Below are 19,261 nucleotides of genomic sequence, written 5' to 3'. Positions count from 1 at the left end.
CTTTATCACAGGGAAACACGAAGTGACCACTGTTAAAGGTGGCCACTATGGACAGTGTGGCCTGAGCTTGCAATTTTGTTAACCATTGTACGTAGGTGGCTGCTATTGACAGGTTAGTTGTGACACAGGTTTAACTGCACAACAGGAGAGGTACTCATCTTTCTTTTTATAAAAAGGAGAACCAGGTATCTAATCATGTATCAACATAGATAAAATGCAATATCAACATAAATTCAACAAAGGTTACATAATGGTACAAATCATTCCTATCTAGGAACTGATTTGTATTTTCAGCACAATTCATATTCAGGGCAGTCACACATTTGTACTTCCCATTACATATCATGCATATTTTCTGAGTGGAATGTTCAATACTTCTGAGCATTTTAATCACGTAAATCATAGAAACGTAGTTATCAACATGTAACGAAATTTTCTCGACTCATCACTTCGCGCCACTTTACGCATTGCACTGTGCGACAGTAAATGCGGCAGATTTCATCATTTATTTTGAGATGAATAGTGATTGCATTATCAAGGCTATCGACAACATCTAGACATTGAAAACCACAAAAGGTTCCGTAAGGCAAGCAGGGAGATACTTCTGTTCCACAAGCACCTCAATGGACACAAGCAAATCTCATATCAGTAGAGCTTTTTATATTTTTTCGTCAGGACGTAAAATGATACAAAAGATTTCTGGGAGCCTCTTGGAGAATCTGAGTGAATTGGTAACATAGTGTTTACTCTTCCACTCCCCAGCATTGAATAGTCCCATAAACTTGCGCTGAAGCAACTGACATTCCAGCTTTGAAAGCGCATGACAGGACAATCGAGGCAGGGGTGCTGTTTGAACGTTGCATTTCAGAAGATGGTGCTGAGATCTCTTCCTTGTACACGTGGAATGTCACCTGTCATCAAAGCGCAGGCTGTGCGCCCGTGTCCAGAGTTTGGCTGACAGGGAGAAAAACAAAACAATTCAACATAGAGCTTTCATTTTTTATCATGTCGTTGTCAATGTAGAATGTTGAGTAAGTGAAAGTCCTATTCTCATCTTGAGCACAAAGTACATGTAGTTGACTTCATACTCACTAGAAAGTACAGTGAAACAGTGCAAGCACTTTGCTGCATTTGAATATCGACTATTAAAATGTCTGTTTTAACAGAACATGCTTGCATGAAACTACATCATGTGCAACACTTAACTGCATATGAATACATTAATATGTTCAATTATTTGTACACACACAAAGAAAATGAAAGAGGAGAAGGAGAAGTGTGACAGCTAGCTAAATTCAATTTGGATGTGCTTCAGAAATACATCAGGATGATATTGAATTTGGTTTGGAAATAATAATTAATACAGAACATGAATAAAAAGACATCTCTTTTGGGTGCTAAATCAAGTTTCTGCATCATTTACATTTTTGTGCATGGCTAGCTACAGCTAATTAGGGCTCTACTTTCATGATGTCATATGAAGCTTTTCCCCTCCTCCCAAGAAGAAAAGAAAAATCAAATAAGTTTGGTGTACAAAATAACATTTAAAAAAATGAGTAGCATATTTCAGTGGGTAAAATGTGTGCTATCCTGCTTCACTGCATCACAAAAAATACAATTAAGAAACTCATGATTTATGATGGGGGGGGGGGGAACAAAAAGGAAGAAATTCTTGAAGTTACACTTCTGGAAGCTCAATACACAAAACTAGACAAATGGTCTCTAGTGAATACATTACATGCCTTTCACCATCTCACCATCTTGTTTCATATTCAAACAGATATTTTCTGTTTCCTGATTATCCAGCTATACAAATGAATATATGGAAACAGATATTTTCTATTTCCTGATTACCAAACTACATGACTGAATTATCTGTAAACGATCACATTTCTACAGCACAACAAACAAACAGGAAGCATCTAAATAGGACATTACCTTTTTTTTTTTTTTTTGACAACTGCAGTGAAATGAAAGATGCATATCAGCAGATTTAAGCAGATCAACCAAAAGGGCTTTACACATAAATTTGAATGCCATAAAGGCACATGTTGAGATGACTCACAAACTGACTGGAGTCTAAAATTTTCCCAACGACTTAAAGTTCCTGTACTGCAAGTATCAGGTCATGACTCTGACCTACGTCGATCTGTATTTTCTAAATGTCACCCACAGAGACACACAGACACACAGACAGACAGACAGACAGACAGACAGACAGACAGACAGACAGACACACACACACACACACACACACACACACACACACACACACACATACACATGAAATAACAAGGTCCTCCCAAAGCTGAGCAAGGGAACTCCGCACACTTACAACTGGAAAGCCTGTGGCATCACGAGCGAGTCGTTCAGCATGACGTCCCGCATCTTCCACAGGGCGTCCACAATGTCGCCCTCTTCTCCCAGCACGCCCTGGGCGAACCAGTGGCGGGGCAGGCGGGATTTCTGCTGCTCTGTCATGGCGACCGTCTCCTTGGCGGCCGTCAGGTTCTGCTTCCAGTCGCTGATGGTTTCCGACCTGTTGTTCAGGCCCTCGATGTACCTGAGAGGAGGATAAATAATGAGGAAGAAATTCGGTATCATTCTACAGGAATACAGAACCATGCTAAAGCTTTTTAAGATGAATCACAGTTTATATGTGACCGTACCCTTAGAGTTTACCTCGGGAGTCCTTTCATCATGATTAATTCCTTGCATTTTTAAAGCAATCTTGATAAGATTAAAAAATCGACAAGTTGAAGATTCACTGACCTTTTTTTGTCCTCCTTCAAAGTAACATAAACTTCTCAATATGCAAATGATATGCAAATGAGTGTAACACAGCAGAAAATTACACAAGGTTTACAAGAGGTGCTATCTTTTTATATCAGTAAGAAGAAAATAATTAGCAATCCCAGCACTTCCCTCTGAGTTTAATACATGCTCCATCATAATTGTTGTCATGACAACTCATGATGCTGTATCCCACTCTTCATTTCCCTTCATCCCTAATGGTCTCACCCTGCCAGTTCACACTGTTGACTGTAAGTTTGAATTATCACTTGATTTTTCATGTGGTCTACCCACGAGAGACTTGAGAATAAACATAGAATGAACACAAGATTAGAGTTTACGAACGTATAAAGCAGGGAGAAAGTCTGCATAGTCACGCTTTGAGGTTCATATTGCTCTTTCAGATGGGAAAAAAAAAGAAGAAGAAGAAGGAGAAGAAGACAGATGCCTCACTTGATGTATGCCTCGGAGTGCAGCAGTCGTTGTGTCTTGGGCGGGGCAGGAACGAACATGGGCTGGGGTGGGGCCAAGGGAGGGTACTGGGCGGGTATGCTCTGCTGTCCCTGAGGTACGCCACCTGATGGAAGAACAGACACACCCCATCCCAACAACACCATAAGTTAGGGTTTGTTTGTTTTTCCTGTACAGTAATGTTATGATGCAATATGTCAAAGGAATGTTGGGAAAAGACACAATCTGAAAAGAAACAGACCTTTAATACAGACAACGTTTGGGTTCCATTTCACAGAAAGTTGCTATGGTAGCCACTCTTGCTGCAATGACAAGTATCATAGTAATCCTGCTTCTGGATAAGCTGTTGCTGCAAGAAGTTGCCATCATTCTAGTACTGATTGCAGCTGACAGAAATGGTAGTTGAGTGACAACCAATCACCTGAAAGTGATGCAGCTGCTACTACTGTAACTGAAATTATTATTGGGTCTTGAAATAATGGTAAAATCCTCAATGGAATGAGCCCTCGGCGAAACATTCGAATAAATATTTGACATCTCTCATTCTTTAATGGTTTATGGTAGCACATGCTGTGCATGCCCTAGACATCTTCATATCTATACCAATGCAACCTTCCATCTCAAAACAGCAGAAAGTCATCAGATACACCTTTTTTGATGTGTATAAAGTTTGGACAACTTTTTAGAGAATAGACTTTTAGTTTTGATATCATGAATAGCTCATGAATCATCAAAATCATCAAAATTGGATGATATGAACAAACTGAAACAGTGACAGAAAATAAATGCTGCGACATTTCTACTTTTAAGAAAGGGCTCTGAATTTTAGGGTCTTTTGAATAGCAATGACTCACTCTCTATTGTGCGTACACACAATAAAAGGGGTTTAAATCGCCATAGCAACTGCTACAAGAGATTACCGGTATCTGTCTTTCGTAAAACTTGGCACACTCATCAAGTGAATTCTATAACTGGAAAGTATCAAAGTGGTTGCTTAGTTCTAATAGGATTTTGATCATGTAAAGAAAATCTGAGTAAAACAACATAAAAACAGAAAAGGAAATTGGCCACTGCAACACTTGACCGTCCCCCCCCCCCCCCCATAGCCTTCATTAAATTGTATGACACTGTAACTTACTACAATTCTCGCTATCGCCAATGACGTAAAAAGTACCCGGATGTGGCTTTTTCGTCAAGATTTAGTGCACTTGGTAGCAAGGGCACTTCCGGTGCGGGTCATAATTTGCACAACGCTAGCGTGCGCGTACGTGTACCTTACCTATAGCGCAGCGCCGACCACGGATACTAGTACAGTAGGCCGTTGTACCGCCCGAGCCAGTGAGTGGCCAGGCCTGTCATACTCGTACACTGTAGTCCCCGCCGCCGCCGGCCGGCCTTGCATTAGCATGCACCACTGCTGCACCCTGCGCATAAGCTAACACATACCGGTACGGCGTACATCACAGATCAGTCATCTCTGCATACCCTGAAAATATGCTGGAAAATATTCACCCACGTGGATATACAGTATATCGTCATGGAATGCCCATCTTTTTTTTTTATTTGTTCTCTGTCGAAATGTCGCAAACACAATCGGGAACGAACAGTGATCTCGAACTTATCCTGTCTCCGAAGCAATTTCTTCCAAGTAAGTACGTACAATGTACGTAGGCACTTTAGGCCTACTACCTAGTGCTACTATAATACTACCACTACTAGTAAGTCGCGCGTGCATGTACTGCGCTGTGGAGTCACCCGCAAACTTCACCCACGCGGCCACGTCACGTCTCGCATGCCAGTAAGGGTCCTATTTCTGCAGATTTTTTTCATTTATTGTCGTGCGAACAACACATGGCAGCTTCGCAGCAACAACCAATAGTCGTATTAACAGCAATTTCTTAAGAATGGAGAATTTTCAAATCATATTAAAGCTGTAATTCAAGTCGAGAAAACCGGAAGTACACGTAGAATACAGTCGGTTGTGTGTGTAAATAGCATTAGTCACGTATCACGCGCGTACGAACGGAAGTGACTTTGCTACCGGACTATCCCATAATGCACCGTAAATGACGCTTAAATCAACATCCGGGTACTTTTTACGTCATTGGCGATAGCGAGAATTACATGGTCTATTATCGCCTTAACACTGTTGAATATTACCACAAGATTTCTCTGGGATAACGAAACCTCGTATTTGTCATTTCTGTTGCTAGCTCTCTGGATGAAAGGAAAACTTACATCAAATTTCAATGCTTTCCACTGCTGTAAAGGAAGATTTACACTGTGGTGCCACCACTATAGATTATCGAATGCAAGGTGTTTGTTTATTTGTTTGTCTGTTTCACTTTTCCATCTGAGAAGATGGCTGGATAGCCCATATTCAGCTGCACTACACTGGTCTCCCATGGGGTCCAGCTGGATGTGAAGCAGGTATTACCCTTTCAGGGCTGATAAAGATTGCAACACTACAACAAATGCATTTCAGACATTGACTCTGCAGGATTATAAGCTCTGTGGTATCAAAAGCTTTGGGTATAGAGTGCAAGTTGGGTGTGCAATGCAGACACTAGCAAACATACATGTATGGTGTGCCTCCATCCCCATCTAAAAATATATATACCAGGTGATAACATTCTACAAGATAAAAGGAAAGGATGTCTGTTGGGATTTTTCCCAAAACAGAATAAGAAGACAAAGTGTGACAGACAGTCTTTCGTACATTTTTTCTTTCAGACACAGAAATTGTGCAACACACAAGTCAAATTCCACAGCAGATCATACGTTCAAGCCAATACAAGTCTTCGAAGCTCATCAAGGGGGGAAATAATTTTTAAAACCGACATATAAACAATCAAATTTCCTTCACGATGCACATACATGCAAATTAATTGGCCATAATGCACAGATGGCAATGCTCTCAAAGCTACAGTAGTAGCCTCGAGGTCTGGCAATGCGACAAACAGCAAAATTTTGACAAGTCCCAAGGTCTAACATCACATGAATACTAGTGTGAACTTCCAACTGCAGTGACCTTGTGTAAAGGCTCAGTCTGTCAAGTCTATGATATCATAGTCAGTCAAAAATCTTAGGACAGTTTCTCGCGATGCTGATTTTCACACAAAGGACTGTGTCTGGACCCAATATGAAGGGGAAAAAAAAAAGGTAGATACAAACAATTCAAGTAAATTGGAGAAATATGTTGAAGACGTGAGTCAGTTTTTTGAAACGTATCAACTGATATACAAAAATCAAGAAAAAAGAAAAAAGAAAAATTCAAACAAAAAAGTAACAGCTGAGGATAGGACACCCACACCCAATCACAGATCAGTGAACTTGTACCCGTGGGGCAGCTTAAATGAGAGCAGAAGGAAGAAGGCGGGGGGAGAGTTCTGCCCTCGTTTCAACTTTTTTGGCACTCCAAAGCTTGAGATAACATCAGCGATGACATTTCTCTTACTTAGTGATGTTCCGAACTACTTCAAATGATACAGTCGCAATGTTCATGTAACCTTGCTCTTTTTTTCTTATCATTTAATTATCAATTCATGAAATTCTTGTTTTTCCTTCATGACAGGTACCCTGTATATTCTATATATTACACAATTACATATCATATCATATATACAACCTGTAACATGATATACTGCCCCGTAATCCCATTTTCTGCACATTCTGCAAAGTTTCAGCTTTCTGACTTGGAACAAAGTTTCAAAAAAAAGAAGAAACAGAACAACAAAAAACTAGAAATGTCGCTATGCAACTGGTATGCCTCCGCCATAATGCATGATTTTCCTAATAGGTCTATAGTACATATGGACAATGTGAGATTACATTTTCACAAAATTGGAAAAATATTAAAATGACATGTTTGTCACAAATGTGTTGAATGTTCACCTTCCTTGACCTAGGTTTAATAGGATGAATAGGAGAGCATGTATTTGGGGATTTTAGAACTTTTACTTGACTTTGACCCTTTCATAAGTTTATGCATTGAGTAATTTTCAGTGTATGGAGAAAAAAGTGCAATTTCTGTATTGAATAGAAAATTGTTACCATTTTCATCTGGCCTTTGACCCTTGACCTTTGACCCTAAAATTCATAAGAGAATCACTGTCAGGCAAAACATGCATAAATATGTACTATTAAAGTTTCAAGATAACTTGAGCCACTTCCGAGATATGGAGGAAGAAGTTTAGCACTTTCACTTGATCTTTGACCTTTGACCTTTTTTGGCCAAAAAAAAAAAAACCTTCCCAGAGAATCTCTATTGGGTTATACATTGTACATGCATACACCAAGTTTTAAAAAAATAATCCTGCAGGCGTTGCATAAATATGAGGGAAATAGTAAAATTTTGAAGTGTTGCCCTTGACCTTGACCCCTGACCTTTGACTCCATGAACCCAAAATTCCCTAGATAATCACTGCCAGTCAGTACATGCATATATACTATGTTCCATGAAGATACTTTGTACCTTGAACTATTTCCACGATATGGAGAAAAAAGTGAAATTTTAACATTTTACTTGACCTTTTGACCTTTGACCTCATGACCCCAAACTTTCACCAGAGAATCTTAATTGGGTAATACATGTATACACTAAGTTTCAAGAAAATATCTTCAGGCAGTGCATGATATGGGGGAAATACTGGATTTTGAGCATTTGACCTTGACCTTTCGACCTTTGACCTTGCGCATGTGCACCCTAAAGTTGATAGGCACAACTTCACCCCCTAATATCCATACATTCCAAGTTCCATTAGGATACCGCAAAAGGTTTTTTATTTCAATACGCTGTCCACAAAATTCATTACGGACGGACGGACAGACGGAAGGACGGACAATCCGAAAACATAATGCCTCCGGCACCAATTCGTGGCGGAGGCATAAAAAAGATAGAGCAGAGGTGTTCCTCTCCGCCAGGACCTTTCAGAAAGCCGTAACCGGCAGCAAAAATTAAAAGGCTTGGACATCTCACCTTGACTATAGGCAGGGCTGTGGGCCCCAGCATGCGGACTCATTGCTTGCCCCCTAGCCATGCTGTACGGGCCTTGCATCATGCCTGACATAAACAACAACAACAGTGACATCAACAAACATAAGTCAACGATGCAGCAGAACAAGTGGTGGGGGGGGGGGGGGGGTGATGGTGGAAACAACATCAGTGTAATTTAAAAAAAAATGCACAATCATTCTTATTAGGATCACTATTTGGGGTTGCTTTGGAGAAACATGGAGCAACATATCACTTAAAAAAATATTCTATACACAACAAAACAAGTTTCAATCATTTTTGGACTGCACAGGGGATAGCACTGTTTATCAAATGACAGCATTAAACTTTTCATATATGCAGCTTAAAATTATCATACAAAATACTACATTTTAATCTCATATGAAGCATGTTTCAGGCTCTGAACTGACTGAAGAACAATTTCGTTGCTGCAGGGCTTACTGCAAGAGCAAGCTGACTGTAGAAGAATAAGAAACATCTTTTTAAATGATGCATTCTTTAAGTTTTTTATTAGAGTTCTTATTTTGATGTGACACAGTGACTGCGATACATATATGAAATACACATTATCACATCTTTTGGGTCTGTGAAGCGCAAGTGTTTGCAAAATTGCCTGAATGGATGTTAAGCCCTTTTAGGGTTAAGCCCCCCTAACTCTGATTTTCCAGGTCATTCACTACAGCATGTTAGGAACTTGTAAGAAAGAAAAATATGTCCAAAAACAGATGGAAGTTAAAGGCAAATATGAAGTTGGAATTATGCCTCATAGTAAATATGGATACAACATGAGCATTTCAGCTGTGTTAAAATGAGTTAGTTTGCTGTCTATGAACCCTGCTTCAAAACCAAAACCTAGTTGCAGGGAAGCTTAACAACAAGAACCCCCCCCCCCCCCCCCCCCCAAAAAAAAAAAAAAAAGAGATAATATCGAAAGCAGCCTCTTAATATTGGACAATACCACAAGCATGTTTATTAGAACTGCAGTCACAGCTTAATACTTGCATTTGGAGAAAAAAAAAATGCACATATGCACACACAAAAAACTAATATTACAGAAAAAATACTGCCTAAGCACTTACAACAGTTAACATAATTTTGTAAATTAGTTGCTCTACACAAAGCCACCATTTTGCTACAAGAGGTCATACTGTACACAGGGCGGAGTGGTACAACAATTATGCCAGCAGAGTTACAGAGTGGCTGGTGCATCATTCCATTCTATGTTACACAGTTTGGGGAAAACAACAAGCATATCCAGTACAATAACAAACTAAGCTTTGTGGGAGCACAAACCAATATCCTGCTAAACTTATCACGAACATATTAGAGTTTGTCCTTCTGGATATTCCTTATTTCTCTGGTAAGCAGATACATAAATAAAATAAACACACAAAAGCGAATATTTGGGTTTATCATGTACATCTTGAGAGAAGCCTCAAATTACTTTCTTGACAGCACAAGTAGTCGTCTGTATTCTCTCCAGAGTAAGATATCCCTCGATATCTCACAGGAATCATTTTCATTCAAATTGTGGCACAAAGGTAAAGAATGCAGCTGGATACAGACAATTTTTGGAGTACATTAAGCACAGCGATTGTGCCACTGATACAACAGAATTAAAACAACTGGGCTCACAGCACAAGCAGGCTCCTAATCGCTGAACCTGAACCACTTGACTCTGACTGATTTGAATTCATATGTCAAATACACACGAAAACAGAAAGAAATCAAAGTAATGGAAAGTTGTCTCAGTGATAAAGACTAAAACGTACTCTGCCTTAAACAGAAAAATATTTGGGATTTTCATATATTTTTGCCTGTGCATGTGTGTGTTTGTGTGTGTGACTAAAAAAGCATTATAAAGTAAATATTTAATAGATGAATTAAATTAGAACATAATTATACGTGTATAAACTTATTTGTATGTATGAACAAATAATAATTGCAACAAAGCTGTAGATGAAAACTAAACATCTTTCTATTTCTAAGAGAATTTGATGATAACTCTGCACCATTTAACGTGAGAAAGAAAGGATACTTTGCATCAAACTAAAATGAAATTTGGAAGCAGCTTTACATACGAACCCAAATATGGGAGTAAAACCACACAATATATTAACAGAATGATCAGAGGTCGAAATGAACACCTTGAAAACTCTCATTTATTAATTTCTTAAGCTTAAAGTTCTATCATTCTCCCAGGAAACAAAATATCAGTATAGCTTTTGACTAAGAAAACAAGTGAGCAAAGCATATATGTTACCTAAACAGCTACAATGATGAACTGCTCATACAAGAGAAAGTACTGGTCTAATAATGTCCAAACTATGATGAAAATGCATTAGTCACAGAAATTATTCCCATCAACTGCACAAACTACCCCCAGTCTCCCTGCATTTTCTGACTTGACAAAACTGTTTAACTACCTTTTTTTTCTTTTAAGACAAAATGACTGATTAAAGAGAAGAAAATAAATAAATGAATCACTGGTAAAAGAGCTGCCCCTCGCACACAGTTTATAATCTTTCAGAGTTAACATTTCAAGTTATGAAGATGCTGCTGCAGTTTAACTGTACCAAAATTATACCTTTTCACAAGTGATTGTCACAACAACATGTGCGCAAACACACACAAACACACACACACACACACACACACTCCAATGTATAAACCTCGAACTCTGTTGAAATGTTAGGAAAAAAATGAAGTCTGCATTCAAGTGAATGTGTGAATTAAAGATGAAACAGGAAGTTAGTGGTGACCCCTCACCCCCAGGGTTCAGAATGTGCCCTCCACCATGCATTGGTGCGCACACACTCACCCGGCTGCTGCTGATGAGGGGGGACCACGCCCATGTGGGGAGCGGGAGGGGGGTGCATGACGGATGAAGGGGGGTACGGCTGGCCCATGGGTGGGAGCATGCCGGGCTGGTAGGAGTGCATGCCCTGGTTGTAGGGGGAGCCATGGGGGCCGCCGTGAGGCACGGCTCCGCCGTACATGTCCCCCTGTATGGCATAGCCTGTGTCGGAGGAGGATGAGGTGTTCAAACTAACTCAAACAACAAAAACAAATTTAATACCCGTGGCTAACTCAAACAAAAACAACAAAAAATCTTTAATACCCATAGAAATATCCAGAGCTCTGCATACTGTCACTGGTAGCATATTCTATGAAGCCTTCCAATTTCCTCATAAAACTGCATTTTCTATCCATGATTTTGTCTCTCTTTCTTTAAAACACTTCCTTAATTGGATAATAAACAATTGGCACAATATGTCTGCATACAAAATGACAACAAAAAGCACAATATGACATTACATTAATCCCACCCATACTTCTTGGTTTTTTTCATTTTAAACACATTTAACTACCCTCTTCACACTTATCTACCCTCTGTTGATATGACTGATTTTTTTTTCCCTGAGTACTTAAAGGACAAGTTCACCTTCATAAACATAAGGATTGAGAGAATGCAACAATGTTAGTAGAACACATCAGTGAAAGTTTGAGGAAAATTGGACAATCGATGCAAAAGTTATGAATTTTTAAAATTTTTGTGTTGGAACCGCTGGATGAGGAGACTACTACAGCTTGTGAGTCATATGCGTACAACAGTATAAAGAAAATATAAAGAAAATTCAACATATTTTCACTTTTTTCACATAATAAAAGAGCACTTGACTTGGCTCCTTCTAAAGGCAGGGGGAATGATATTACCCATAACATTTGTCGGTAACGAGTCGGGGGAATGTGAACTTTTTTCATAAGATGAAATTTTGTGAAATTCTCTTTATATTTTCCTTATATTGTTGTACGCATGTGACATCTAAGTTATTCACACACTGCAGTAGTCTTCTCATCCAGCGGTTACTGCACAAAAACTTCAAAAATTCATAACTTTTGAACGGATTGTCCGATTTTCCTCAAACCTTCAATGATGTGTTCTACTAATATTGCTACATTCTCTCAATCCTTATGTTTATGAAGGTGAACTTGTCCTTTAAACTATGCAGAGCTCTGTTCCACAACTCAAAAGGGAAAAAATGACAACACAAAATATGTCAATAATTGAAAGCATTGGCAAAAACAAATGTATAAATAAAACAAAAAACAAAATCAAAAGTACAACAACCTTCAACATATACTTGCAAAGCTTAGTGTACATATTGGGAACAGAAATATGAATTTGGGATCAATAATCAATATCTCAAGTGTCGGGCGGTCATGCAATATCAGTGTTGAGGAATGCATGCAATTACAAGAGGCTGGCATATTAAACATCAAACATGCGCAATGAAAAAGAAACCACAAACAAATGATGTCATAACCTGTGTGTGTCATTTTACGACATCATTCAAAAATAGAAAGCATGCAAATGCATTATAAAGCAAAAGTAAATACTATCCATGCACAACCAAACATCAATTTCAATTCCCAATTTCTCCCAAACAAGAGGACAACCAATCATACCGACAATTTAGAACAGAAGCAAAAGTAACCCAGATGCAAAATTTTTTCAGTTCTTTTTTTCTTTTTTTGCAGTGAGATATGAGATATTTGCACATAAAATCCACTAACAAACAATGTTAACACATTCACACAACTTCACTGTGAGATCAGAAAAACAGATTTAAAAAAAAAACAAAAACAAATATATAGATATATATCACGCAGGTATGATATGCAAATGACACCCTGGGCTGTTTGCACAGCCTCCAAGAGATCTTGTGTAGACTTCTAACAAAAAGAGACATCTCTAAATTACCACCGTATGATTGGTTGATTTGTTGAGTTGCCATACCGACAGGAGTGGGCGGTCCCACCACGCCCATGACAGCACTGGAGCCGGGAGTGGAGGGCCTCACTGCGTTGGGCCCGTGAAGGGCCTCGCGGGAATAGTAATTCCTGGCACAAGAGAGACACAAAAGTATTAATTCTGAGATTTTCAAAACTGGAGAACATCAAACATCATAGTGACTCTCAAGCGTATCCCTGCACTCCCTACTAAAATTATGTGAAGCTAAAGCTTTGGAGTATCTTGAATCGAGAGAACTGGATATGCATGAACACAGGCCTTCAAACTTATCTCAGCAACCTACTGGAGTTCATAATTCTGGCACATTTGGCGAAAACTTCAGAATAATACCACATACTGCATTGAAGTTCCTAAAAATTTTCCTCATGGAGAGAAGTATCTAGCATCTGTAATGTGGACTGACAAAGGCCAAAGAAAGAGACTCATCCCAATATTAGAATGAATGAATGAATGGTCTGCAATTATAATTGGTATACATGTAGCTATAGTATAATGGAATGCTTGAAATTTGCATAAACATAAATTGAACAAATTGCTGATAAAGATGAGAACACAAAAGCCTGTATCCTATTAACAGTCTGGCACTGCAACTCCTCAGCAGCTTAATTGCCCTATGAGTCCATGACTGTCCATCTCAGAAATCACTGAAACTGCCCAAAGCATAGATAATTAGGTCATTGATAATGATATGGTTACACACAACTATATATACATGTGAGAATATAATATGTTTGAAGGGTACAGAATTACAAACATCATCATCAACAAACAACAACAACAACAACAACATAATATGGATGCGTAGCTGTTCAAAGAGCTGGACCAAGAAAATTAGCAACAGGAGACAGAGACCATATACACCCAAAGGCTTTTTTTTGCAGCTCACCTGGACAGCTGATGAGGGTAGATCATCCTAGCTGAATGCTTCATGTGAACCTCCTTGCAGTGTCTCACCAGGCGAGAGTAGACAGGGAAAGGTCTGAAACATAGAATAGTACCAGAAGACTTGAAAAATGAAATGGTCACAATTTGCTATGTGCCATGATCAGAGTTTATACTTTGTGATAAATTACTTGGAATCATTATCAAACATTTGGTTAGCTAGAAACGTTGATTCATTTGGGAGCATTTCCCTGTTTCCACAAAAGGTTATCTTCAAAGTGTTCAGACAAAATGGAAAGAGAATACCCTGTGCCTGTACCCCTGGACAAAATGCTTCATAACTAGCCTTGGCACATTTATAGACCAGCTAAAATGTCGAAACTACAACTGTTTTTCCTACAATGTAAAACTACGAATAAGGAGCCATAAGCTTGCATGTGAACATGACATTGACAATTTTCTTCATGTGATCTATGACCTCAAATGTCCTTCTTCTATTGACATCTTGTATGTTGGACATCTAGACCCTTTGAGCTCTAAGAGAAACAATCTAATAGCATCATAATGAAGTGTGACGCTGAAGTCACGACCTCCCAGGCTTACTGATTCTTCTTGAAGCGGGTACACGTCCTCCAACAGCAAAGGAAAGAATTTTCTCCTGGAAAGGGATAAGCATGAGAAAAAACAAAGCATGTATTACACACACAAAAGAAAGAGATGTAGAAAACGGTTGTCCAGTGACTAAAGTAAAGAGATGGTTCCCACATTCATTTCATTTGACCTTGCTATAGTTTGAGCGAATGACATTTTTTTTTTTGGGGGGGGGGGATTTTCCTAGTAATTGTATCATTTGTATACATTTGTAGTTGATCCTGTAGTATATTCATTTGAACAAGGCAGGCAATAAAGCTATCAAAACATAACAACCAAAATATTGAACATCATCTGACAAGTGTACAAGTTTCATAACACATTTTTCAAGCCACAATACAAGAAGACACTCAATGGACAAATGCATATAAGTTTAAGGGGAAAATAGAGGGACATAATGACACAATACCCTACATCTGATTTGAAAATCATTCAAATTTCAATGGTAGAAAGTGCGCAAGGTTGCTACAATATCCAGCCACATTCACAATGCATAAATCTAACCACATTTTTGGTCATAAGTGCACTTAAGACTCTAATAGCGACATTGTCCTTATAAATATATATATATATATATTTTTGCATCTACACCTGCCAAAAACACCAATTTTATCAGCACATTAGAAATACACTTGATGGGGGAATAATACAGTTACAAACATTTTCTCTAAAGTATGCCTTTAATGTAAAATCATGGTCAATGAAAAATCTCTTGCCAAGTGCCAAGATTATATGCTCTTAGAATTCATAGATTTTAGATTATTTACATTTGGGACACACACATTAGCTTCATTTGGTAAAGGTGGTGAAACCATTGATTTCTTTTTTTGCATGTACAATGAAATCATCATCTACTTTCAGCCAAAAGTTACTGCAGACCACTTTGCTCAAACAGATGAGTCAGAGAAACTCTATTCAGATCATAAAACATCGCTGACAAATATTCTTCATTATATTGGTGTTTTTGTTTGTTTGTTTTTTTTCGAGTAATCCACGTCCTACAAGTTTTGTTTTACAGTGGATTACTCTTTTCATTTGCCATATTTATTTGTCTTTTTGTTACAATTGCAAAGTGTGATTAACAGTTGAATTGATAAATGCATCATGTTGTATTATGTATTTCCTTTTATTGATGGAAATAAAACAATTGAACCGAATTATGACGACTTACATTACTCCTTTTACAGTCCTTGAAAAAGCAATATTTTTTTTCTTTTCAGCACAGGTGATGTATTGATTACTGCTAGCACATTTGAGGATAAGAGTTTGAAGATAAGCTGGAACATAAAGTAACAGTAGGCAGCATGTATACAGCAGGATGTTTCTTTTCAGACATACTTCTGCCTAGATCTTGAGGTGTACTGAACTGGGGTCTGTTCTGTCACGAGTTAAAATTAATCTCATTGATCAAAATTGATTCCATTTGCAAGTCTTTGGCAGTCCAGGTAATAAGGAAAGATCAAATCAAATTAACTCTTGATGAAACATAGGGCAGTTCAGATATCATGCTACACACGAGCATCATGATGCAATAATGACTTGGGTGTTTTATTGATACATGCCAAGCACACGTAAACAAAGAAATCATGAAATAAATGAATGATGATGACCAAAAAGAAAAAAAAGAACACACAATGACTTTATGGCTGTAACACACTGTACTCAGAAACAACAAAACAGCGAACTAAAATACACAAACACGTTTCACAAATTGCGGCAACTCCCTTGTTCGCATGGGATGATTACAGATTTACTGCAGACCCTGCTCAGAAACTGTGCATGAACAAATTAAGCATACAAAACCAAATATTCTACCTATTGTATTTAGGTGTGAGAACAAATATTTTATGAATAATCAACTCATAAATAGTTAGTGAGCAATAAGTGAAAGGAAAGTAAACATTCCACAGATGGTGTTGGTTATGCATTCATAATTTGTTAAATTGTGGTGAGATACAAGCTAAGTTCAGACAGCAATCCTTAATTTCGAGGATAGGCTAATGTAACTTTGAGGATAAGCTCGTAATTAAGTATGAGGCGCCAAGTGTCGTATGGTCTCTTTCGTCACCAAATCAGTCATTTCGTCACAAGATGACAATTTCGTCAACAGAATGACAATTTCACCAACAAAATTGTCATTTCTTGACGAAATGACTGATTTTGTGACAAAAGAGACCGCGCAAAACTTGTCGCCCAATACGTACCTTCGAGCTTATCCTCGAAGTTAGCTTCTTCTCGAAATTAAGGATTACCGTCTGAATGTAACTAATGCCTTCTGGTCATTCAAGTGTTTCATACTCCAGATGTCAGTAGGAATATGAGATTTGCTGATGAGGAATACATATTTAGTTCATCGTTATAAGAAAACACTTGACCTTGTGTCTTATTTCATTAGTTAGTTTGTTTTATATGAATAATACTCTTTGTTACAACACCAACCACTGAGGAGAAACTTAGACATTTTGAATTTTTTTCCCTTAATCCTCCGGCATTAGTTGTTGAGGAAGGTTTGCAATATCTATTCGTCAATCCTCAATGCTTTTTTTTTTAATTATTATTGGATGTTCCTGAAAATAACACAAAGAAAAGAGAAAGACAGAAAGAAAGAAAGAAAATATCTGCAGTATGCATCTGGGTTTATAATTCTTTGTAGTTGATTTTGACTTCCTTTAAGGGAGAATGTGCACCATATACATCATCAACAGTTACATGGAATGTTCGCTTTGTGTAATTACGGTACAGTTTTAACAGTGCCTATCTTACTGTAGTTACGGTCCTAACAGTGTCTATCTTGCCAGTGGTGTAAGCATTGGACAATAATCACACTAATTTTTCTGTTCTCCTCCACAAATGAAAGTAAAGGGGAACACATCCCAACCCAAAGGCTGTAAAGCCACCCTGAAGAATACTAAGCTCAGAGGGAGAGACGCTATCCAATGAAGTGAGAGCTGGTGATTCTGCTAACATTGGAATACTATATTGTTGTCTTTGGCAATCAAATGAGAAAATGATGGCTTGTTCTCCGCAATATTTGCTACACCAAGGACAAGGTGATGACAATGTTGGTCATTTCTGCACAGAGCAACATGAAGTAGAGGCAGTGCCATTTTTTTGCTTCATGATACACATGTAGGAAAGACAATGAAGAAGTCAGGTATGAGAGTTTTCTTGGGGTTTTTTACGATCGAAAGGCAGAAGGTAGAGTGTAGGAGGAAAGACACACACGCACACTCAAAATCAAGGTGTAACATAATCAATGCTTCATGAAGAGACTTTGGGGAAGGACAGAGAGAGTGAGAGGGGCATGCGAGGGTAACAGACACTACAAACGGTGCACACTTTGACTGAGGGTGCATGGGCGGTGCAACACTAAGAGACAGCAGGAGAGATGGGGGGACGAGACTCACGTTTGGTGGTGCCATCGGTGCCCTCCACGGTGGTGGTGGTGCCTAGTTCAAAACAACACAACGTCATAGTTAAAAGGTCGGCTGGGGGCTAACTTGCAAGTCAGCGCCCACCCCTTACTCCAATCCGCATTCATCTTGGGGGAAGGGCGCTCAGTGGTGAGATACCTCAACACCCAGGGCCATGGCTGCTATACGGAGCTGCGATCCACTCTCTGGTGTTGGGTGTGTGTCTTGGAACTCACAGACGTTAAAAGAGTTTAATCCTTTCAGTACCGGGACTTTGGACAGTGTGTACAACACTATGGGGTTTCATGTGCCAATCGGCATCCAAAGCACATTAAAGGTTAATGTGATGACATACACTGTACAGACACTGATCCTCTCATACAATCAACACCCAGAATCTACTATGCCTCTCACAAAGAAAGAAGATGGTAGTTTGTAGTCCACAGAAATACCAACAAGGTTCCATCTTGAAATAGCATGCACTTTGGGGCCATTACATGGGGGAACATAGGATTTTGGATACTTACATGCACGAGGGTGAGGGAAACTGGATAACAATGATACAGCAATGTATTTGGTACACCCTAGGTAAATCGGTTACCACTCTACCACACTGGAATTTATGGTACGCTCGCTAACCCTGCAGCAAATTTGGTGAAGGCTATTAAACAACGCATTTTGCAGAAAAAAAGACCAACACCCTCCTTTCCATTGGTTGCTGCTAGCAGTGTATCGCATGCACTGCAGGCTTCAATTCTTATTATTAAGACTTATCACCAAGAATACAGCAATGTGGCATTCAATTTGTAATGAGTTGCTGAATTTTTACTTCATTTGATTTTAATCATCACTCTAATCAATTTGTCACTTTCTTGTTGAAACAATAACAATGCCAGTTATTTAAAAAATAACAAAAACATGAGCAAAACTAGCAGAGTACTACTTCAACTATTATTATCAATAACTATAAAGATGGTGATGATGCTGATGAAATTAATATAAATAAAAACAAAAATAATGATACTACTACATCTACCATTACTTTTATTATCATTATTACTACTACTACAACAACAACAACTACTACTACTACTACTACTACTACTACTATGCTACTTCTACTACAACTACAATGTACTACTACTACTACTACTACTACTATGCTACTTCTACTACAACTACAATGTACTACTACTGCTACTACTACTACTACTGCTAATA

The 19,261-nt window shown here is 38.5% G+C and overlaps 1 protein-coding gene across 1 annotated transcript in view; it reads right to left on the bottom strand.

Annotated features, from left to right (window-relative positions):
* Positions 1–917: 917 nt before the first annotated feature.
* Positions 918–19,261, bottom strand: part of LOC139720541 (protein polybromo-1-like) — a 53,018-nt gene continuing 34,674 nt past the window's right edge. Inside the window, exons 29-37 of the mRNA XM_071631897.1 lie at positions 18,035–18,076; positions 14,580–14,634; positions 13,981–14,073; positions 12,951–13,183; positions 11,100–11,297; positions 8,243–8,326; positions 3,247–3,370; positions 2,336–2,563; positions 918–954 (exon numbers count right to left, since the gene is read on the bottom strand). Coding sequence (XP_071487998.1) covers positions 918–954; positions 2,336–2,563; positions 3,247–3,370; positions 8,243–8,326; positions 11,100–11,297; positions 12,951–13,183; positions 13,981–14,073; positions 14,580–14,634; positions 18,035–18,076 — 1,094 coding nt within the window. The remainder of the gene's footprint in view (positions 955–2,335; positions 2,564–3,246; positions 3,371–8,242; positions 8,327–11,099; positions 11,298–12,950; positions 13,184–13,980; positions 14,074–14,579; positions 14,635–18,034; positions 18,077–19,261) is intronic.

The sequence above is a fragment of the Diadema antillarum genome, unplaced genomic scaffold, assembly GCF_040938485.1.
Source record: "Diadema antillarum isolate AM-2024a unplaced genomic scaffold, OU_Dant_1.0 scf00000011, whole genome shotgun sequence".
Classification (NCBI taxonomy): Eukaryota; Metazoa; Echinodermata; class Echinoidea; order Diadematoida; family Diadematidae; genus Diadema; species Diadema antillarum.
The sequence above is the reverse complement of the archived record's forward strand: the minus strand, read 5'-3'. Positions and strand labels throughout refer to the sequence as shown.